This window comes from Pelophylax lessonae, assembly GCF_965119305.1.
Source record: "Pelophylax lessonae genome assembly, chromosome: 3".
Classification (NCBI taxonomy): Eukaryota; Metazoa; Chordata; class Amphibia; order Anura; family Ranidae; genus Pelophylax; species Pelophylax lessonae.
In genome coordinates this window covers 376,139,317-376,164,127 of record NC_138770.1, presented here as the reverse complement: position 1 = coordinate 376,164,127, position 24,811 = coordinate 376,139,317, and the positions used below count along the sequence as shown (strand labels likewise).

Sequence of the window (24,811 nt, the reverse complement as noted above, 5' to 3'; positions counted from 1 at the left end):
TAGGCAGAAATTTTAGCGGAGGGAATGCATAAAATCAGCCGATACTGACTCCAAGGAGCCACCAGTGCGTTCTGTGGCATTGGCCAGAGGATCCCGAGACCTGGCTACGAACCTCTGAACCTTCTTGTTGAGTCGAGAAGCAAACAAGTCGACTTCGGGTGTCCCCCACCGGACACACAGGACATGAAAACACCTCCGGGTGTAGGGACCACTCCCCTTGATCCAACACCTGACGACTCAGGTAATCCTCCTGCCAGTTCTCCACACCTGGGATGTGCAGAGAAGAGAGGGCTGGAACAAACTTTGGCCCAATCCAGGATATCGGCCATCTCCCGGATTGATGTAAGCCACAGCCGTGGCATTGTCCGTTTGAATCTGGACTGAACAATCTTGCAGACGATTTGTCCAGTGGCTCAGGCAAAGCTTTATCGCTCTGAGCTCCAAAATACTTTATCAGAAGTTTTGGACTCTTCTGCTGTCCAGGACCCATGGGCGCAGAACTTCCCCAGCACTCCTCCCCAGCCTGACATCCATGGTTATCACCGTCCAATACAACGGAAGGAAGGACTTGCCCTGGCGTAGTGCTAACGAGTGAAGCCACCATAGAAGAGCAGTCTTTGTGTTGTGACTCAACCGAATCAATGCGTCCTAGGACTTTGGATCGTTGTTACATTTGACAAGAATCTCCCTTTGTAATGGTCTTGTGTGAGCAAACGGAACCGCCTCGAAGGTAGACACCATCAGACCCAAGGCCCGCATGCAAGTCCGCAGAGGACAGATTGCTTGTCAACAGCAAACAGATCGCCCCTTGCAACTTGTGCAGCTTGTCCGGAGGAAGAAAGACCCTCGCCAAAGCGGAATCCAGTATCAGCCCCAGATAATCCAGTCTTAATGAAGGTATCAGGGCAGATTTTTAAAATTGATGTTTCAACCGAACTCTTGCAGAGTCCGTACAGTGATCATCAAGTCGCCCAACAGGGCTGAATGAGAGTCAGCCCTTAGTAGGGGATCGTCTAGGTATCCCAGTAATGAAATCCCCCATTGGTGTAGTAATGCCAACACTGGAGTCAGCACCTTGGTAAAGACCCTGGGGGCGGAGGAGAGACCAAAGGGCAATGCTAAAAATTGATAATGCTCATCTCCTACAGCGAAGCGAAGAAAACGCTGGTGTCCAGTGTAGATAGGGACGCGTATAGAGGCCAAAGAGTCTCCTTGGTGTCGAGACGCCACTAACGCTCGAATGGATTCCATTCGAAACTTCTGTACCTCGGTTCACCTTGAGATCCAGAATTGGACGTACTTTGCCTTCTTTTCTGGGCACAGTAAACAGGTTTGAATAGAATCCCTGAACGCGTTCCAGAGAGGGAACCGTCACAATCACCCCTTGCTCCTGCATGCCGAAGGCATGAAGGGGCCGCCTGTGTGCTGAAAAATAAGTGCCCCGTCTATTACGCGGTGACTCGCACTTAGCGGATTCCAACAAGGACTCAAATAGGCAGTCCCCGTAAAGAGATCTGTAGAGCCTTTGTGGAAGCCTGATCCGCAGACCAGCTTTTTAGCCACACCAAGTGTGGTTACCATTATTTCATTTAGAACAACGCCACTAACATGCAACAATTTTGTCACAGTAGGCGGGAAAATGGTGTACTTTTTCCGCCTTTAGGGGACCTGCGGGCCCCAAGGGAACAGCCGACCCTCATGTTAAAATTTTCTGCACAGATACAATCAGTGCATCCACCAGCACCCTTGCATGCGCATATGCAGTAAAAGGAATCATCCTCACTGCAGAGCACCCGAAGTGTGTGGACGCAGACCCATTAGAGTCGCTATATGCTAAGCTCACCCTGGGAGAATATTAAGCAGGGGAGGTCGCCGACCACAGTCCCACAAGGAGACGCCGGGGGAAGGTGAAGAGGGGGCAAGCCGTGACACAGACATGCAGGCAGAGTACCCCCACACAACAATGTTCCCATGGCCCCCCTGGTTCAAGGGAGGTGCCAGGCAGTCCATATGTCCACCCCCCTGAGGGCGGGGGAGCTGCAAGCAGGCCGCGGCCTCAATTTTCGGCTCAATCTGGCCGTGTGACTTGATCCATCGGCATTCGCCGGTCAGCTCAGTCAGGCACTTCAGACAGCTTCACATGGTACTCGGACAGTTTGGCATAGCATCTGAACAGCCGCGAGTAGGCCGTAAGCCGCGGCCTCCAATTTTCGGCCCAAACCAGCTGCTCCCCCTCAAGCCTATAACTGCCGCAGGGAGCCCAAAAGACATCCCTGCCTCAGTCACTAATAACCAGGGGGCTGGGAACTTGCGCAAAGACCCCCCGGTGAGATCCGGACAGCTCGGTCAGCAACATCCGCCTCCATCCCCCTTACTGGAGCAAGTGGCAAAGTCAGCTCCTACCTACCCCGGGAGGGAGGGAGGTGGGGTGGGGGGGGTAGGATGAGGCCAAAGACTACCATGACTGTTAGGCTGGGGGAATGGAAAAGAACCAGGGGGTCCGACCATTCCAAGGAGGGACCAAAGTCCATCCCGAGACCGCCAGAGGTTTTGGGGGATAATCTACTCACCATACCACGGTACCAGGTGGGTGCCACACCAAAACAGAACACCTCCCACCCGGGATGGGGGTGCTGTCAGCCAGGGCGAAGCTGCAACTCAGGGCGTTCCAGGTCATCACGTCCCAGCGAGACGGTCCACTTGCAGGTTTGTCTCCATACGTTGGGGCACAGTCGTGGCGAGGCCTAGTTCTGGACTATAACCTGCTCATGCTCGCAGACCAGGCTGGGAGACCTTAAGGATCTAGATTATCCAGTGTGAAACCACAGTTGGCTGTTGCTTGTAGTTCCTCTGGATCTAGGCCCGTCAGGAACTTGTGTAAAAAATACCAACACACAAATTTCCCTGTTAAAGAGGAAGTAAACTCGGCTATGAAGATCAAACTTTTACAATGTATTAAACAGACATGCAATATAATTACATTACACATAAAATATATACATCATAACCGTTTAAAAATACCTTTATTTCAAAGTTAATATTTCTCCTACTTCCTGGACTCGGCCGCGCCATGTCTTCTCCTGTTTTATGCTACCCCCGCTGACGTCATTTCCGCCCTTACTGCATTACTTGCTGAAATCTCACGCATTGTAATTGTAATGCAGACGCTCTGTATAAAAGACTGGCTCTCACTGTCTAGGAATGCTTCCGTTTTCACTTACTCCCCCTCCCCTTGTGTAACTTCTCATGGTCACTCCCCCTGTGAGAGAGATAAGGAAGCTGGAGAGAAAGGTATGAAAGGGAGAATCGCGAGACTTTAGCTGTGCCGTTTTGAGAGATACAGGAAGAGCTCAGAGATTTTCTTAATGAAACGGCACGCATATCGGGGATTGGAATAGACACTGGGCATGTGCCGATGACGTCATGAAATATTACAGAAAGGATTACAGGAAGAATATACAAGTAAGAAATCTTTTACAGGCATCTATCGTTTGCTTTGTTTATGCAGATTACAATGAGCTGAAGTGAAAATTGTGAGTTTACAACCTCTTTAAAAGCTAAGAACGAAGTCCCAGCAGGGAGCTAGGTCCTATTCCTAAAACTGGGCAGAAACTGATAGCAGTTTGTGTGGGGTTATGCCTGCAGGGACAGCCCAATAGGCGTGGTTAAACTTTTTTCCTGCCTAATGCCTATTCCTGACCGGAGGAACATAACCCATTGGTCTGGATCTGGGTCTGTCGAACAATAGAGAAAACTTCTTGCGCCAAGAAGGAGAGCCAACATCTACGACGAGGGTGTGTGCCCTTAGTAGCCTGCAGAAGAAAGGTACTCCCCCCTCCGTGAGACCTTTAATGATGTCATCCAGGGTAGCACCAAACAGGCGATCTCCTTGAAAGGGAAGATCAGTCAAAAATGGATTTTTGTAAAATCTTACCGTAAAATCCTTTTCTCTTAGCTCATCGACAGACGTAGTCCTCGGTGATACACCACCTTCGGGTTATGTTACCTCCGCAGGAGCAGGACTAGACAGGAAATTAAAAAGCTCTGGCCACACCCTAGGGGCAGTTCCAGAGGGTATATCCTCTCTCTCTCTGCCTCAGCAAATCCGTTATGTGAAAAAGCAGTGCTTAGAGAATTTAACCCAACCCAACTCCAAAACAGAGGGGCGGGGACTACGTCTGTCGATGAGCTAAGAGAAAAGGATTTTACGGTAAGATTTTACAAAAATCCATTTTTCTCTAGCGCTCATCGACAGACGTAGTCCTCGGTGATACACCACCTTCGGGACGTCCCAGAGCAGTATCACAACTGAGGGGTGGGAAAATGGAAATCAAATCCCAATCTAGAAGGCCCAACCGGTGCCAACTAGAAGTTTACAATGCTCATCCTTAATGATGAGACTCAACCAAAAAAAAGAGAAAACAATTTTTTTTTTTTTTTTTTTCAAACAGAAAAAAACCCTCGAGGTAGACCACCGGTCTCCTCAAATTGCGGCCTGCAAAACCTTGCGGCCAAATGAGGCATCCGCCGATGCCGTCACATCAATTTTATAGAATTTTGTAAAGGTATGTACCGACGACCAGGTGGCCGCCTTACATACCTGGACCACTGACGCCTGATGGCGAAAGGCCCAGGAAGTACTGAGTGCTCGAGTGGAGTGCGCCCTAACAGGGAACGGAGGACTCTGACCCTTAATAGAATAAGCCTGTACCACCGTTTGTCTAATCCATTTGGCAATGGTCGCGGCAGATGCAGGCAAACCCTTTCTGGGGCCATCCGTGATCACAAAAAGTGAATCCGTCTTACGGAATGATTCCGTAGCTTTCAGGTATACCCTGATTGCCCGAACCACATCTAAGGAATGCAACGCATGTTCCCGATGATGCTTGGGCTGAGGACACAAGGAAGGTAGTACAATATCTTCATTCAGATGAAAATCTGAAACCACCTTGGGAAGAAAAGATGGCTTAGGATGAAGTACTACCTTATCCCTATGAATTACTAGGTATGGTGACTGGCATGATAATGCAGCCAGTTCTGACACCCTGCGAGCAGAAGTAATAGCCACCAAGAAGGCCACCTTCTGGGATAGAGTAAGCAAGGGAATCTCCCTGATGTTTTCAAAGGGAGGTTTCTGTAGAACCGACAAAACCAAATTAAGATCCCAGGGCGGTAAGGGCGCGCGGACTGGAGGAGCCAGGTGCCGCACCCCCTGGATGAAATTCCGCACCAAGGATTTGGTAGCTAAAGGCTTCTGAAAGAAGATTGCTAATGCTGAAACTTGACCCTTGATGGTGCTCAAGGCTAGCTTCTGCTCAACCCCTTGTTGCAAAAAGGCCAATATTCGAGTCACCGAATAGGTACGTGGAGGAAATCCTAAAGATTCGCACCACGCAATATAAGTCTTCCATGTGTGATAATAGACTTTGCTGGAAGTCGCTTTCCTTGCTTTAATAAGGGTAGGAATGACTGAAGTAGACAAACCTCTGTCCTTCAGTACTTGGGTCTCAATGGCCAGGCCATTAAAACCAGCGACTGTAAAGCACGAAGGTAAATTGGTCCTTGAGACCACAGACACTCCCTGAGACGAAGTTCCCACGGAACGTCTGCGACTAACATGTCCAAGTCGGCCAGGCCGGCTTGAGGAGGCCAGCCTAGAATTTCTAGGACCACTGGCGCTGATTGGATCTGAACCAGGCGTCCCTAGAGCTATCTGGCCCCGACCATCCGAGAAAGTCTGGTCGTTTTCTGTTCCCACACATTTATCAGATACCTGATAGTTATCAGGAAAGGTGATCTTTTCTGGTTGAACCTCAGGGACCGAAGTCACCCGACTAGAGGCTACTTGGCCTATCTGGTCAACCAGATCCGATTCCTGTGAGGTATCGGGACTAATCTTAGGAAAAGGTAAAGGAAAAGATCTTTTCAGGGAACGGTAACTACCGCTTCCTGTGGTACTTAAAATGTTGGAAGGGAAGAATCGCACCGGTAGTAGTGGTTGATGCTCGATCTAATGTCCTGAATACCGGTGAAAACGTCCCCCCACCCTGAAACCGGGTGGGGGCGCACCTTCAGGCTGTGTACTCCTTTGCTTCGGGTTTGGCTGGGTTGGTCCCCTTCTTGAACCCTCCTGGAGGAGTCTTGCCTTTCCCGCTAGTACCAGCCGGGCGCCCTTTATGGGCGGTAAAGAAAGGTCCTCGCTTGTTGCGAGGTCCCTTAGCTTTTGCAGCCTGTGGCAAAAAAGTGCTCTTGCCCCCAGTGGCATCCTTAATGATTTCATCTAGGTTGGCTCCAAATAGACGATTCCCCTGAAAGGGGAGATTGGTCAAGGTCTTTTTGGAACCTAGGTCAGCTGACCAGCATTTTAACCACAGCACACGTCTGAGGATCACTGCTAACTTAGATGCATGCCCTAATAGGGGAGTAGTGTCCAAGGCTGCGTCACAGATAAACCGTAGCCCTTGTATGATCTGTTCCATCAAATCAGATGTCTCCTGGGGAATATCTTTTCCCCTAAGATCTTGGCGTACCATTTTCGCCCATTCCGTAAGTGTCTGGGAAACTAGACCAATAACGATTACTGGTCTAAATGCTGACCCTATCAGAGAAAAGATAGTGCGGGACTCTGCTTCTATCTTTCGATCCACCGGATCCTTAAAGGACGAAGTGTCCTCCACTGGAATAACCGTGGCTTTATTCAGCCTGGAAATAGGCGGATCCACGACTGGTGGTACCGTCCATTTCTTAATGATGGATTCCTCAAACGGATAGCGTCTAGCAATACGCTTGGAAATAGTAAAGGTACGTTTAGAATGCTCCCATTCTCCTTTAATCTGATTACCAAAACATTTAGGTACAGGAAAAGCCTTCGCCGTCTTGATGGGCTTATTAGTCCCAAAAGGCCTCTCTGTTTCAGTTGCCTCTGCCGGTAAAGCCTCAAGTTTTAAGGTTTCTTGCACTGCCACAACTAGTGCGTCCACCAATGCTTCTTCCTGAATTATAGCAAGAGAAGAAGCGTCCTCCTCACTGTCTGAGGGGGCTTTACCTGGGATAACAGCCCTTGCAGAGGAACCTGCAACTGCCGTGACCATCTCTGAATCTGAGTCAGAGGTGTCAGATGGTATAGGGGTAGGCGGGGGTCGCTTCCTTGACCCCCGTCCCTGACAGGCCGCCTCCACCCGAGCCACCATAGACTCCAAAATTGCTGTAAATGACTCTATACTCTGTGCACCGGCGGGTCCCGAGGCCCCCTCGAGGGAAACAGGTGGGGGAATATGTGTGGCAGGGTCCATAATAACTCCAGTTACTTCCTGGATAATATAATTCAAAAGTAAAGAAAAAAACTTTTTTTTTTTTTTTTCTGACCCCCAGCGCCACAAAAAAGCCCCTTAGTGTTACCTGCTTAGGGATCCCTATCGATCGAGAGAGAGAGAGATAGACCCCCAGGCTCACCACTTGATGCTCAGAGTTAAACTGCAACAGCTTACAGCGCTGTCTTGACAAACAGGAAGTCTTTTGGCTGGCTGCCCAGGAAGAAAGGAGGCGGCTCCGCCCCTCTGCACGCCTTCCGGCGCCTCCCCCAAGCTCCACGAGGTGTAGGATCACCTCAAACATGGCCGCCCCCATGCTGGAGACACGAGGCTACGCCAAAATGGCGGCTCGTGCGATCCAGCAAAAAAAATGGCGGCGGCCTAAACTGAATAGCGGTGTGCTGCAGGGCACACAACACTCTCTCTGCATGGGGATATGGCGTGGTTGGCGGTACCGGCCCTGGCGGACCGCGTGGCCGTTCGGGAGGCCTGCTAATAGCTGGAGATCTGATTTGGAAGGCAGTCTACATGTCCGTGGCTTCTGACTGGTAGGTAGCTTATACTTAACCCATAAGATTCCCAGAATGCCACAGATTACATCTTTAAAACATGTATACAATAGATTGTTAGCTCCCAAGCCAAGCCTCCTGGCTTTTGCACACATAAATCACACTCAAAGTAGGAGGATTTGTGACATGTTATAGGATAGAAAGGACTCTTTCTTACCATACAGAGAGGGGCCCGCGTTCACCACAAAACCCGTCAGGGAAAAAGGGGGAACATACTACTCACCATACCGAAACCAGGCGGGCACCAACTCCTGACAGTACCCCTCTCCACCGGGGCGGGAGGGCTGTCGACCGATACGGACGCCGTGACTCATGGTCTTTGGCGTTTCGGCGAGCGTTTAACTCGCGTGGACAGTCCTTTAATGGGACTTTGTCGCGGCCGACCCAGCGCGGAGCTATGGCCTGCACGCGCTCGTAGGCTGAACTGGGGTGACCACCGGATCTCAACATCCAGCCCGTCGCCGAGTTCAGCTTTCTTGCTTGAAGATCTCACAGGAACACTGGAGAAAAAGCTGTCTAAAAAAATCCTTTAAGAAAAAATTCTTGCCAGGACCTAAGATCCCAGCAAGGTGTCTAGGACCTTACTCCTAACTAGACAGAAAATAACTGATTTGCTGAGGCAGAGAGAGAGAGGATATACCCTCTGGGACTGCCCCTAGGGTGTGGCCAGAGCTTTTTAATTTCCTGTCTAGTCCTGCTCCTGCGGAGGTAACATAACCCGAAGGTGGTGTATCACCGAGGACTACGTCTGTCGATGAGCGCTAGAGAAAACCTTTTTAGAAGTCTGGTCCGCAGACCAGCATTTGAGCCAAAAGACATGCCGACGTACCACTGCCGTAACAGAGAGCCGAGCCGGATCCAAAGAGGCATCACAAACTGCAGCCCCTGGACCAGCTGGTCTGCCAGCTCAGCAAAGGCAGGGGAAGCTCCTCCCACTCCAGGTCACAGCGAAAAAGAATAGCCCATTCGGTCAGAGTCTGCGACATCAGGGCAATGGTGACTACCAGCCTCAGTGCCAAACCAGCCAGGGTGTACATATTTCGGGCAAAATCCTCGGCCTTCCTGTCAGCCATATCCCTAAAGGCAGAGGACTCTTCAACCAAAATCATGGTTGCCTTGTTTATTCAGGTAACTTAAGGGTCCACCACCAGTGGAACAGTCAACTTCTTAAGAAGAGACTCCTCATAGGGGTATCGCCTAGCAAATCACTTAGGGACCCCTAGGGGATGCTTTGGTCGTCCCCACCCTTTAGTGACAATTCTGTTAAAATAGGAGGGAAAAGGGAACACCTTTTCTGCTCTGGCTGGCTTGTGAATGCCAAAGGGAACCTGCGGCTCTGTCGCAGCTGCGTCCATCTTTAAGGTCTTACGGCACAGCTACAATCAGTGCGGCGGTTGCAGAAGAAGTGGAGGAATCCTGCTTACTATCTGAGGTGTGCGTGTTCTCAGACCCAGCAGGGTGACCCACATCTGCGGAGGCCGAATCAGATTCAGGATCGGATGAGACAGATGAGGCAGGGGCGCTTTATGCCAGCCCATCACCAAAAAGCCACCTCCAGGAAAAAAGGACTCCAGGACTGCCGTCAGTGCATAGATGGATGGGACCCAGAGGGCCCTGCAGCCCCAGAGAGGGGGTCAGGTGGGGAGATGTGCTCCAAAGACTCCACGAGTCACCAGGGGGACCCCACAAAAAAGTGTAAAACACTGCTAAGAACACCCACCACTCTGGCAGCACCATCCGGTTGCCAGTCACAGAGCACCAAGCGGTCCTCAGCAGAGAGGGAGAGGACCCCATCAGAGACTCACCACCCCTCAGAAACCAGCCACCGCAGCCACCAGGAGAATCTGCACTGCACGAGCGGCGATCTGGAAACAAAAAGGATCCAGGAGTCAGCACCAGGGGGTGAGGGGCTCCCACTGCAGAAATCACCGCACAGAAGGCTCCACAGATATGGCTGCCGCTGTTTTCTATGGCAGACCACTGCAAAATGGCTGCCAGACTACACAAACATGACCGCTGTGCATTGCAGCACAAGGCTACAACAAAATGGCAGCACCATTAGGCTTCCAGGGACACAGGAGGGATCCCTAGGTCTCAAGGACAGGCCCAGGCAGGACAGGGGGCCCTGGCAGGAGCCCCCACCGGGTACAGCCCACCCCCCCAGCACAGCCAACTGTCCCGTCGTTGGCAACGCTCCCTCTTGCCCCCATAACGCCCTGCCCCCACCCCAGGAGGTGGAGCTATGTCAGAGCTGAGGTCTGCAGGTGCTCGCTAGCCAGACTGGGGTGACAGCTAGATAATTATCCAGCCTGTCCCACAGTCCCGCAGTTGACATTAGATCTCACAGGGAAAAAAAACACGAGGAAAAAAATCTATCTAAAAAGAAAAAAAAAAAAAATGCCAGGACCACAGATCCCAGCAAGTAGCTAGGTCCTTACTCCTGACTCGGCAGAAAAAAACCGAGTACCTATAGCAGAGAGAGGGAGTATACACCCCCTGGGACTGCCCATAGGCATAGCCAGACACTTTCTGCCTAGTGTCCTACTCCTGTAGGGGGCTGTATAACCCAATGGTTAGGAAGATCAGGAGCTGGGCCCGTCAATGAATGAAAGAGAAATAATATTTTATAAAAAGGTGTTTAAAGGTTTACATGTGAAAGACTTATATTAACTGACTTCCCTAAGGAGATTTTGCTTACTATTTATCCTCATTGCACACAGATAGGAAATGATACAAGTGTTGTCAGTACAGAAAGGCACAACAGTTTTGTTGCAGTTAGCCCTGATCCACACTGCCGCGGCTTGTCATGCGACTAGAAAGTTCAAAGTCACACCCCATTAACTGCAGTGAAACCATTCTTATTGGTTAAAAAAAAAAAAAAAAGGTTCCTGCTTTTGGTGTGACTTCAATCCGACTGGTATGGACTTCTGTTAAAGAAGTCATATGCAAGCCACAATGAAGTCGCACAGGAATGTCAGAGCGCAAGTCACGTCAGTGTGAACCCAGACTTAAAGGCCAAGCCTATCTTTTGCAACAAAACAATACATGCATCCATAATTAAAAAAAAAAAAAAAAAAAGTTAATTTTTGATTTTTTGCCTTGGAGAATTCAAAGCATTGCAATGGCAATCCGTGCATCTGAACTGCAATGCTTTGCCTCCTGAAGATTATTTCCCCAGCAATAGGTTGGTGCCAAGGTATGAACCTTCAGTTACGGAGCTGGAGGAAGTACTATTGGACTACAAGTGTGGTGACATCATCGTTCTTCATTGAAACTACAAATCCCTCAGCTGAGGTGAAAAATTTGACTTTTAGTACTTCTTTTCACATACCTCAAATAATGTCAGGAGCTGGTGGAGAAAAACCCCCAGTTTCTGTAAGAAGAAGAGGGAATTTTTTTTATGGGGGGGGGGGGGGGGGTTGGGAGTCCACTGTCCATGCTTCACGTTACATCCTAGATATGGGTGTAGAATGAAACATGGTTATATTGAACTGAAAAGTACCATACAAATGGGAAGAAGATGTTTAATAAATGTTTCCCCGAGAATAATGTACAGGTCATTCTCATACACAATACCAATGGAAACTCCTGCTCAAAGCCAGCAATGAGCCCATCTCTTAGGTTGCAGGTACTGGCTGATTGAGATTGACAGCGTTCCCCACATGGAATAAAATAAGCTGGCTGCACGACAACAGACTTTAAACAATTTTATTGTTCCAGATCACAATCATGTCTTGTTTATTCAGTTTTTCATTGTTTAATCACTTGAAAACCGGGCCAATTCTGACACTTCTCACATACATGTAAAAATCTGCATTTTTTTCAGTCCTGAACCCTGTTTACTGAGCGTCACGCAGTCCTGAACCCTGCATTCTGAGCGTCACGCAGTCCTGAACCCTGCATTCTGAGCGTCACGCAGTCCTGAACCCTGCATTCTGAGCGTCACGCAGTCCTGAACCCTGCATTCTGAGCGTCACGCAGTCCTGAACCCTGCATTCTGAGCGTAATGTACTCCGGTACACTGCACTCTAAACATAGTGCACTGCTAAACCCTGCATTCTGTGTGTAACACACTCCCAAATGTGTTCTGAGCATTATCCACTGAACCCTACACTTTGTGCATACCCACTCTTGAACCCAGCACTTATGTGTTATGCACCCCTGGCTTTACTTAATACCACTTTAGGACCCTCTCACTGGTGCAAGTTGGTTCCTGTGCCTCTTCTCTGAGAAAAAAAGCCCTCCTGAGAGATGCCATACAAATACAAGGAATAGTAATTATTCACATCCAATTGGACATGTTCTATATAAAAATACATAATGAAAAGAATAACCCAATAGCAGACTAGAAAGGGTTCATGAAAGTCAAGTCATGTCTAAATGAATCAGCTTTTATGAGGATGTAAATTCAGGATGTTGGTACTACTATTGTATTACATTTAGTATCTGACAAAGCATTTGGCACAATTCCTTAAAGCAGTATTAAACTTAAAAGCAAACAAACATTCATTATATTGCAGCTTACCAATTCTTAGATGTGATGGCTGTATTCGTTTTTTTTAGGCTCTTTCTATTTTCACCCGGTGATCCAGCCAGTATGTCAGTTGTCTCTCAAAAGAACTAGCACTCTTTCCAGATCTCAGTTTTCAAAAATGAGACAAACCATTTTACACTGGCAGGGGAGCTTACAATGATTTTTTTTATTATGTAAAACCATTTTTTTTTTTCTTTTGGGATAAAGGTTTTCTCTTATCGAAGGATTGGTAAGCTGCAAGGCATTACATTTTTTGGTTTTAGGTTTAATATCACTTTCAATGGTAAAATTAGGTGAAAAGAAACAGTCCAATGTTGCGGTCTATTTCAAATAGGCGCATAGGCTTGCCAAAAACACTAGAAGAATTTGAAAAAAAAAAAAATAAAGAAGAGCCAATGCTTACAGATCACTTGGCGCTTTTAAATTTAATAATGCATCACATTTGCACTAGAAGTTACTTTATTTCACACAGGCGTAGTAATGCGAGTCTATACACTGTTCAATTTGTCCTAAAAATTTCACATCTTGTTGCAGTGATGGGGAAATCTAGAAATTGTGCACTGCAATGCAGAAGGATAATACACAATTTAAAATGAGTTTAAATGTCACTCATTTACTTGCAAAGCCCTTTATGTGCAAACGTGAAAGTTTTATAGCCATTCATATTATAATCCTTGCTAACTCAAGAAAATATGAAATTCAGTCGTCATATCACTTACACCTTAATTTCTGTAACAAGTCCCCTGACCAGCAATAAAAAAAAAAAAAAACTGCATTTTTCCACATGGTAATGCAAACTAATGGGAAACATGTTCAGAATTAAAAGGGTCCAGTAAAAAAAAAAAAAAAAACACAATATCCTTGGTTTTAGATAGTATATTTCGATTATTTAGGTATATGTGTGAAATCATTCATTTGCTTCTATGCTGTATTAGGTTATTTAAAAAAAAAACAATATTAGGTGACTACAACTGTTTGGAATCATATGGACTTATGCCTCGTACACACGTGCAGATTGTCGGCCGAACGATCGGTTGTCTTTTGTCCAAGGTCTGTCGTGTCTGTTGAAAAGTGCAAAAGACTGCACACGAATTTTGTCGGCCAACAACAGCCGACTGCAGAAGTGATGTCATGTGATGGTTAACTTTCCCTGCGTTTTTTCTTTTCTGAGCATGCCCAGTCTTGCAAATCTGCTGTCTGTCGGCCGAAATCTGTACTGACTGGCGAACAATCGGCCGTTCTGGTGTCGGCATACAAAAATTTTTATGCTTGCACGACAGATTCTGTTCGGCCGAAAGTGCGCTGTCGGCTGTCGGAAGCATCATACTAACAAGCCTACAATCGGCCGATCGGTCGCGGCCGACAATCTGCACGTGTGTACGGGGCATAAAGGTCAGTTCACACCACATGCAGTCCAGGGAGGTTTTTTTCTGCATCATAAATGCATGGATAGTAGGTTATATGGTTTTCAAAGGCATAGTTCAAACCAGTGCAGTCAGTTCCAGAAAAAAAAAAAAAAAAAAAAGTAGAATGCTGCATTTTTTTTGCACCAAACTGTACTGGTAAAACAGCATGGTAAATAGCAAAAAAAAAAAAAAAAAAAGGGGATGGGAAAAATGCACTGGAAAGCATCAAAAATGCACCAGGAACAAAAACATGCATACAGAAATGCATTTGGAACGTAACCGGACTTTGCTTCTATGATGTGAACTGACCCACTGGTGCAGAGATGTACAGGACAGTGCAAACCCAAATAAGGGCTCCTACAATATAAGGCTACATGGTACATGCACACAGGCAATTTGCATCAAATTTTGGCATTTTCAGGTGCCTGGGATTCACAGGTGCAGAGTCCGGCCTCATCAGTCTGTCCAAATCTATGACAGAAAGTTAGAACTAGATCAACTAGACTACAAGATAAACAGTAAGGGTCCTTTCACACGGCCGCTCCGTGTGAAAGGTCCGCTGCGGGACTTTTTTTTTTCCACTTTTTTCCAGAAATGTCATCCGCTCCGTGTGCCCGCATATCATCCCATCCGTTTGCGGATGATATGCGGACATAATGTAAGTATATGGCACTGCGGGTGTCAGCGGATGACACCGCTGACATCCGATTTTCCTTCCTTTCCGTTTTTTACACGGAAGAAAAAATAGGGTTCTGTTCCATTCGAAAAAACGGAACAGAACTGAAAGGAGGAAAATCGGATGTCAGCGGATGGTATTCCGCTGACACCCGCAGTGCCATTCACTTACATTATGTCCGCAAATCATCCGCAAACGGATGGGATGATTTGCGGACACACGGATCGGCCGTGTGAAAGGACCCTAACTTTTCTGTACTTGCAGAAATTATTCTTAGCAGTTAGTGTCAGTTCACACTAGGGCGACTAATGCCTTCGCCTGTGCACCGCGACTTCGGCGCGGCTTGCAACGACTTCACATAATGGAAGTCAATGCAAGTCGCTCTGACTTTGCAAAAAAAAGGTGCAGGAACCTTTTTCTAAGTCGGAGCGACTTGAGTCGCTCCTATTAGAACGGTTCCATTGCACAGCATTGTGCGCTACTTGTCAGGCGACCAAGTCGCCTGACAAGTCGGAACAGTGTGAACCGGTAATCAATGAAACAAATGCAGCTACTGTATCTTTGTTTTGCTTTTGGGTGTAGATTTCCTTCAAGGAATAAATGTTTTAAACAATCACGGTTCTTGGTGGAAAAAAGTATGGGATCATCCAGGATAATGATGAGATAAAAACGAGGTAAATGTGACCTAAGAGAACCTTAGGAAAAGAATTATAGAAAAAAAAAATATCTACAGAAACTACATAGAGAAGGCTATATGCATAGGTTTTCAGCAATCCACAGTAAAACAAACTTTACAAAAGAAATACACTAGGGTTACTTTTCCCCCTGCAAAGTGTGAGGCAAGCAATACAAGAACCCTAGGGTAACAACAGAATAAATCTGTTATTCTGTCCACTAAAAACACTAAAATATGGATTATGCTGACAAAATGACTTCACAGAAATAGTCATCACTCTTAATAACAGGTGATGTATGAAACAAGTACATAGAAGAGTACCTAGATTCTCCACAATACTTCTGAGACTGGAATGATTACACAAAAATCTGGACTATATGGCAGAACTGTGCAATTTTATGCTTGGGATAAAAAACAGACAACGAATGTGAATGCCTCACTTCAATTGTGAAGCATTAAAGTATAACTAAAGTCAAAACTTTTTTTTCTTTTCGTTTTGGATGGAGTGCAGAGGGATTAGAATGCCTGTCAGGTTTTTATTGCAGCCTATGCTCCCATTAGGGAGATTCACCCCCTCGGTTTGTCCTGTTTATTACTTTCAATGTAAATGATAATGGTAAAGGGCAAATCTTCCAATGCTGGAGAATATCAGGGTTCTGGTATGTGCCCTGAAGAGCTAATAGAGATTGGCTGAGACAGAAATAAGACACCAAAAATCTTTAGGATTCAAAAAGAAATATCAATGAACTGATTCACTATCATGAGATACAATGGTCCACATCACTGTTTTTCAACTGGGGTGCTACGACAACATCCTGGTCTGAGTGTGAGCCTGTTTTAACTCCCATGCACAGAGAGGAGAGGGGGAGCACAACCTGCACTTACTCCCTGCTGCTATGTGTACTATAGCTGGCAAAACAGAAAGCTGTGTGCGCCGCCTGACATGTCCTTAGCAGCCTACATTATCAGTTGGTAGGACGTTGGCAGCCCGGCAGCTTTCTTATTTTTCCCGGCAATAGTACACATAGAAGCAGGGAGGAGGTGCAGGCTGTGCCCTCTCTCCCATCTGTGCACCGGAGTTTACACAGGCGCACACTCACATCTCAGTGTGCAGGTTTGATTTGATTACTACCTCCTGTACAGGAAGTAGGAGGGGGGATTGTGTTTGTACTAAGAGTGGGAATTTGGAGGGTGAAGAGTTACAACCTAAGATCACTGAACTCCCAGACTACATTTTAGGGCTTGCTCACGCCAGGTGCAGTGCAGTGCAGTAACACATGCAAAATCGCATATTTTCCTGTACCACAGAAAAATGTGCAGCTGTTTGCAGTCACGCATGGGTGCCATTAATTCTTAACACCACATGCATGTATCAAATTTGCGTAGGACTGCGCCCATTACAAAAATGCAATGTGCTGGAACATTTGAAAAACAAGCGCGCTTGGACGCACCTCCTGGTGTGAACGAGCCCTCAGACTGGTGTGCCCCAGGATTGTGCACAGTTCTTAAGGATGTCTTGACTAAAAAAGGTTGAAAAACACTGATCTATATTGATCCTAGCATCCTGTGTATTTCGGGTTCGTAGCTACAGTAAACAATTGTTGGAGGCTATTGCTATTCAAGTTGGTTTGAACAAATTACCAAAAACACAGATTTACACACTTTTCCTGCATGGACTGGAAATATACTGTAAGTACAGGCTTGTTTAACCACTTACCGACCGCTCACGTTGAGGGCACTGCGGCAAAGGGGCTCGTTATCGTCCAGCGACATAGACCTACTTCGCTGGATCCCGCCCCCTCTCGGCGGCGCGCGTATGCCGCCGGAGGCTCGCTCCTGCTGTATTCAGACACAGCGAGAGTCGGTCCAGGGGAGGAGAGGCGGTGATCGAGTGTGGAAATCCGCCCACTTGCGTAAACAAAGCGGGCGGATCTCCTATGTGACAGGCAGGGACAGATTACAGGATTCAGCATAGCTGAACCTGCGATCTGTGTCACACAATCCCCTCCCCCCACACACGTCAGTAAGCATGAGGCATACATTTAACCCCTCGATCACCAATAAAGTTAACCCCTTCCCTGTCAGTGTCATTACAGTAACAGTGCATATTTATAGCACTGATTACTGTAGTAATGTCACTGGTACCCCCAAAAGTGTCAAAAATGTCAGTTAGGGGTCTGATCTGTCCGCCGCAACGTCGCAGTCCCGCGCAAAAAAAAAAAAAAAAAAAAAAAAAAATCGCAGATCGCCGCCATTACTAGTAAAAAAAATAAATAAAAATGACAAATCTTTCCCGTAGTTAGTAAACGCGATAACTTTTGCGCAAACCAATCAAAATACGCTTATTGTGATTTTTTTTTACCAAAAATATGTAGCAGAAAACAAATTGGCCTAAAATGTTAAAAAAGTTTGATTTTTAAATTTTTTTGGGAATGTTATATATCAGAATGTAAAAAAAAATTTTTTTTCAAAATTGTCGCTCTTTTTTCAAAAATTAAAATCGCACAGGTGATCAAATACCACCAAAAGAAAGCTCTATTTGCGGGGAAAAAAGGGACATAAATTTAATTTGGGTACAGTGTCGCACGACCGCGTAATTGTCCGTTAAAATAACGCAGTGCCGAATCGTGAAATATAGCCTGGTCAGGAATGGGGTAAAATCTTCCGGTCTTAAAGCGGTTAAAAATATGCTCATTGAGAATTTTTTGTCAAAGACATGTAGCTAAATACATTTTGGCCTAAATATATGACAAAAATTGAATATATTGGATATTTTTTAACTGTCAAAGTATAAAATGTCAATTTTTTCGCAAAATTTTTGCTCTTTTTTTATTAATATCGCAAAAAATGAAAAGCGCAGAGGTGATCAAATACCACCAAAAGAAAGCTCTGTTTGTGGGAAAAAAAGGACATAAATTTTGTTTGGGTACGGCGTTGCATGACCACGCAATTGTCAGTTTAAGTCGGGCCGTGCCAAGTTGCAAAAAGTGGCCTGGACGTAAAGCAGGAAAATCCTCTGGAGGTAAAGTGGTTAATCAAAACTAGGTCTATCTTTTTTTGCAACTTGGTTGACGATCAGGTCACATTTTAAGAGCCACATCACACGTACTGTACACATCCAGTCATTTCAAAGTATTAAAGAGGTTATAAACCCCCCCCCCCCCAAATTTTTTTTTTTGCAACCTGCAAGAGAAACACATAATGAGCTAGTATGCATCACATACTAGCTCATTATGAAATACTTACCTTAGAAAGAGCCCCCGCCGTGCTGTCCGCTTACCTGTATGACGGGCGACATGTTCAGTCGCCTGTCTTCCGGGATCGCGGCATCCAGCCATCTGATTGGCCGGAGCCGTGGGAGCCGACGGTCACGGCACGGTGCTCTGAAGGAACAGCACGAGCGGCCGTTTCTTCAGAGCGCATGCGCCAGTGACGTCACTGGCTGCATGTAAGGTAAATATCTCCTAAACGGTACATGTTTAGGAGATATTTACAGTACCTATAGATAATCATAGGCTTACCTATAGGTACTGTCGGGGTTATTGGGGGTTGATTAAAATAATAGGTAAAAAGAAAAATGATTTTAAAAGCCATGTATATTTCATATTATGCATAAGAGATTCTGAACAGGATGGCTTCCATGTTGTTTCTAAGGTCAAAGAAGGTTCATTTTCAAAATGTCTCTCACAGGCTTACAAAGGGTCTGTGGTTTCAACAGAGATCTTTGTATTTCTATGTAATCGTAAATAAGATTTCTTTTGACATATTTATCAGATAAGACTCAGTCAGTCTGACGCTATGTTAAGGGGGGATATCTCAATCTGTCTATAAGTATATAACAATGGACAATACCCCAGTATATTCTAGCAGACATTTAAAGATGAACCATATACGTTTTTATAGAAAACATCATCATATGTAAGATGTATATTAACGATAATACATTGTATTCTTATTAATATAGAAGTGTGAACTTGATACTTATATAATATTAGATTATATATATATATATATATATATATATATATATATATATATATATATATATATATATATATATATATACATAAGTATACTTTTCTATGATGTGTAAGGACTTGTGCGTCTTAAAAACAAATTACTTCATGTTAAGGCATGTGGTAGGAGTGTTTATATAAGCGTTGTTTTAGAATAGACTAAGTAATAGATCTTCCAATTCTAGACGCTCTGACAGCCCTTTGGCATGGTCAAATAAGTAATGGCTATTCACTAGCTAGAGGTCAGAGGTCATCAGATAAGGATATAATGGTAATTGTTTCTAAGTATGTTAAATACAAAATCTAATGAACGGTACGATACTGCCCTCTGGAGGCGAAATACCAGGTGCAGTCTTGAGATAATTTTAGATATTCCCATATAAAAATATTATATTGTGTTAAATAATATAATTATTGGAATGGCATTACTTGCCCAGGTGAATGATGGAGATACAGGTGGACATTTATGTATGTACTGGGAGTCTGGACAAAGTTTTATGTTGTGTTATATGATTAAACTTACATATAGAGAAATCATTTAATTTTATTATACCAAGTATGGGGTTAATTATCAAAAGAGGTGTGTCTCTGACCTCACCAGTTTAGGTATAGAATATCCTGACCAATTGGGATAATGTTTCATCCCTCTGGGTTTTACTTATGGTAATTTTTATAGCGCTTTGTTCTTACCATATAAAAGACCAACCCAGAGGAGAGGGGGACACACATTACACTGCCCATCAGACAATACACTTACATCACACACACTATTACATTACTCAATAGACTCATCCAGACATACTCCATTTTGTCCATCATTCATCTGAAACTTGAAGGGAAGCCACCATCTTAAGAAAGGCGTCCATCTTAGGACTTTGGTAACGCCCAATTGAAGCTAGCGGCCATCTTAAGTGTGGTAATTATGCCTTGCTGTATTATTTGATTTTATTCAATAATTGTTTATTTCCTGCCTTATATGTTTTATATTGCATATTTAAGGGTAATGAGATTACAATCCCAGCCGTATAAGCCATGGTAGATTTTTCTCTAAAAAGCTGATTTTTGTTTTTATACATTTTTATTAATATCAGATTTAGTGCATTATTTGCAATTCTAAGTCTTCCGTTTTGCATGGCTTATTCTCACTCATCTGCAGTGACGTGACTTTCGGCTATGCATTACGCAGACCATTGTAGTCTGTTTATATAGAACATTAATTTATGGCTTATACTATACCTGGAAAGAAATGGTAATCTTGCTTTAGTTTTACTTTCACTTTGTTTTATTTCACTTTGTTTCAGTTTCACTTTCATTATTGAGCTAAACATCACATTGCATTGATTATTTGAAGTTAGTATTTTTTCTTTAGAGTTATTTGTTTTGTGTCACTTCTTGTTTGATCATATATTGTGATTTACATGTCTTGAGAATAAATATTTTATATTATATATATTCCACCCTGTAGACTGTACTCACTAAGATTGGTATATGCTTTTAAAAAGAAATGAATCAATTAAAAAGAATTCACGACATTGATTTATGGCAATAGGTGAAGACTCTCCTTTTTCACAGATCTTTGCTTATTAACCATAAATAAATACACTGCTATATTCAGAGCAGTATAAATATTCTGACATAAGTACGAGCGCGAGATATTTATTATTAAATATTCTTACAGTACAAGTTACAGAGGAGGGTTTACTTCCTCTTTAAGAAGCCTTTTTTTCAACCGGTAGACCTTGTTCACATAGGTGGTAAAAAAAAAAAAAAGGAGTGATTTGGTTGTGTTTTCAATGTCCCCCAATAGCCTAAACAAGGCAGCCAGAGGGGGTTGGATACATGCAACTTTAACTTGGTTTGCTAAGTTCAATAGATAGCACCCACCTGTCAAACTCACTCACTAAAGTCAATGGGGCCATGCAACAACCCTGCACCAAACACTTGGCTTGCATTTGCAGGAAAATGACCTACCACAGATTGCTTCTCAGAGAGCATTAAAGACTGCCACATGTGTGACCTTAGTCCCAACATCTAAATTTTTAATTCCTTTACAGGCATGTGAACATTTACATGCAGTATTCAGAATATTTCATTATTTGCGTGTTGGTGTTCTGGCCAATTAAAAAGCACTTTATCCAGCCTAAAAACTGGTTAGCCATAGTTTTCTGGAGCAAGCATAGCATTTTAGCGTAGGATAGTCTTCACAATATTTATCGGTTACAGTAAGCTAGAGGGCATAACCAAGTTGTGTATTAGGTTTTAAAAATGCATTACCTATTGCAGCTGATTGCATTTGCTTCATGTGGGCTTCCAAAACAGAAGGATCCTTGGAACTGTACGGTCCAAGTTCTGGATAAAAATTAGCTCCAATATCTTCAGGAGGATTGTGTTTTCCAGTGGGGTAATTACCAGCAATTTTAGCATCCCAGTGTTTCAGTAGTTCGTGATTCCAGTGAATGTATTTACCATCAAACTGAGGGTTTCCATACCATGTATAATAAAAAACATGAAGGTTATAATTAGGGGCTGGTGGGTTTTCCATCTTTATATTGGCAGGCTTCTGGGACTCAAGCATGTCAGCTTGAGTTTTTTGCCCTGACTGAACATTGAGTTTTACACCATTTTTCTCATGAAGAGCAGTCACTTTCTGAAGTTCAGGTAAAAGACCTAATGCAAAAGGACTTCCAAATGCAGCTGTTTCAGGCCTCAATGATTTCAAGGCCAGCATAAGACTACAGACAATTAAAATGACAATTCCTAATGTGATGCATGTTCTTCTGCGAAATCTTGTCATGATGACATAGCTCCATTCATTTTATGCTGCAAGAGAGAAAACACAGTTAATGAAGATTACACAAAGCCAAGTCAACAGCAAAGCCTAATAAATGGTAGTTGTAACGCCATTACGTTGAGGTGTTCCTTTAATCCTGTTTAAAAAGGATATTAGTTGACATAAAAGGCCTGTAACTAAAATAAACACAAACCGATCATTTATCTCTTGGTATAAAACATGGTAGGTGATGGCAAGGTTTTGTACACATTCAAAAAGGGAGAAAATGGATTTCTCCTTTTAGTTTTTTATGGATCACTGGAAAACACGACGACTACAAAAATTAGATTAGTGTGTGAAATAAAGAAAAACAGCTTAGGGTATAGACCAAAGATTATTGTAGACAAATACAAAATGTTTTACTAGACAAAAGATCTAACAGCATGTTAAATGCTTTTAAGAAGATGGTCATTTTTGCTTACCTTTTTTTAAAATACCTTTGTCCAATAAGACATTTTTATATTTTGTACAATTACCTTTGGTCTATATCAGAGGTCTTCAAACTTTTCAGTATGAGGGTCACTTTGTATATTTAAGGCTCCATGTACACTAGCTGAAAAACCGCTCCTAGCAGCAGCTTATTGTTGTCCTATGTGTCCATGCACACTATTTTAGAAGTGTTTTTGAAGCTTCAGCTTTTAGGAGCAAAAAAAAAAAAAAAAAAAAAAAAAAAAAACGCTAACCTCTCCTAAACGCTGCTAAGGGCCCTTTCACACTGATACATTTTTCCTGCGTTTTTAACCTTGCAAGAAAAACCACTGCTTTATGGGTGCGGTGCGTTTTGAATCACTGCATGCTGCATCTTTGGTGTGGTTTTTAAAACCGCACCAAAAAACGCAACACCCCATTGAAATGAATGGAAAATGCATCAAAATCGTGATAAAAAAACAACACACCGCGTTTTGCATCATGTGCATTTTTCACAGGTACAGGCAACCCAAAAATGCACAGAAAAAGCAACTGAAACACAGCAAAATCGCAATAAAAAGGCATATGCATTTTTACCGCAATTTTGCAACAGAGCAGTGTAAAGGGGCCCTAACTGATGGTTTCCATTTTTTTTTTTTTTTTTTTTAAGAACTGCACAGAAAAAAAAAAAAAAAAAAAGGGAAAGGGGACGGGTCACATTACAGGAAATGCCAATAAAGGCTAACGCTCCCAAAACACTGCTAAAAGCTGGCACAAACACACTTATTATGCGTTTTTCAGGCATTTTGTTTTTAGCTTACCGTGTGCATGGAGCCTTAGAGATATTTGCGGGGTGAAAGAGTCCATCCTTACAGCCATCATTTGGGCTGGGGGAGGTTCATGGCTGGCAGTGGGGAATCTACTGCGAGCCAGTTGTGGTATTTTCATGGACCGCTGCTGTGGGCCAGATAAAATGTTGTAGTGAGCCATGTGCGGCTTGTGGCCCGTAGTTTGGAGACCCCTGGCCATAGAGGTGTAGTTTATTTTCATTTTTCCGTTGCAAGATTCTATCAATCAACTTCTGCTGAACAGTAATGGCCACACATTGGTTGAAATTTGACCAGACCCTGCTGAAGCAGATTTATTTTAAGCTTTGGTCAGCCTAAAGAGGAAGTGAACTTCCCTCTAATGTTTGTACCTTTAGGTAATCCTATAATAAGGTAATCCTATAATAAGGATAACCTATAGGTACTGTAAATATCTCCTAAACTTGCACAGTTGCTCTGCCCTGTGCCATGACCAGGCAGCTCCCATGTGCATGTAAGGGGGTGATGTAACGCGGCTCTGGGCCAGTCACACAGCCAGTGTCCGTGGACCCGGAAGGAAGATGGCCAAAGATGGATGCGGCCTGCAGCTGTGATGATGTTTGCTGGGGTTCTTCATCTGCTGGTAAGTTCACATACAGTGGTTATAAAAAGTCTACACACCCTTGTTAAAGTGTCAGGTTTCTGTGATGTAAACAAAAAAAAAAAAAAAAAATGAGACAAAGACAAATCATTTGAGAACTTTTTTCACATTTAATGTGCCCTATAAACTGTACAACTCAATTGAACAACAAACTGAAATAGTGTAGGTGGAGGGAAGTAAAAATAAAAAACTAAAATAATATGGTTGCATAAGTGTTAACACCCTTAAATGAATACTTTGTTGAAGCACCTTTTGATTTTATTACAGCACTCAGTCTTTTTCGGTATTAGTCTGAGTCTATCAGCATTGCACATCTTGACTTGGCAATATTTGCCCGCTCTTCTTTATAAAAACACTCCAAATCTGTCAAGATTGCAAGGGCAACTCCTGTGCACAGCCCTCTTCAGATCACCCCACAGATTTTCAATCGGATTTAGGTCTGGGCCATTCCAAAACTTTAACCACTTCTGGACAGGAAGGATTTGCCCTCATAATAACTAGGCCATTTATTGCGATTCAGCACTGTGTTATTTTAAAGGAAAATTGCACAGTTGGGCGACGCTTTACCGAAATAAAATGCATGTCTTTTTTGTTCCCCACAAATAGAGCTTTCTTTTGGTGGTATTTGATCACCTCTGCAATTTTTATTTTTTACTCCATCAACAAAAAAAGAAAAAAAAAAAAAAAAAAGAAGAAGAAAAAAAAAAGAAAAAATCGACAATTCTGAAAAAAAATAAAATAAAAACAATATTTTTTACATTTTGCTAAATAACAACATTCCCAAAAAAAAAAAAAGAAATTAAATGTAGCAGGTTTTTCAGGCATTGGGCCTGATGTGGGTCTGCCATTGTTACCGGTTACCTCTCCAGCCCATGTGAGCTGCGACCCTGGGTGTGAGAACTGAGACATTGACAACTCC

General features: G+C 44.0%; 1 protein-coding gene across 1 annotated transcript in view; it reads right to left on the bottom strand.

Annotated features, from left to right (window-relative positions):
- Window positions 1-24,811, bottom strand: part of MANEA (mannosidase endo-alpha) — a 79,069-nt gene that overhangs the window by 34,495 nt on the left and 19,763 nt on the right. The window contains exon 2 of the mRNA XM_082248827.1: window positions 21,462-22,007. Coding sequence (XP_082104953.1) covers window positions 21,462-21,981 — 520 coding nt within the window. The 5' untranslated portion in view covers window positions 21,982-22,007. The remainder of the gene's footprint in view (window positions 1-21,461; window positions 22,008-24,811) is intronic.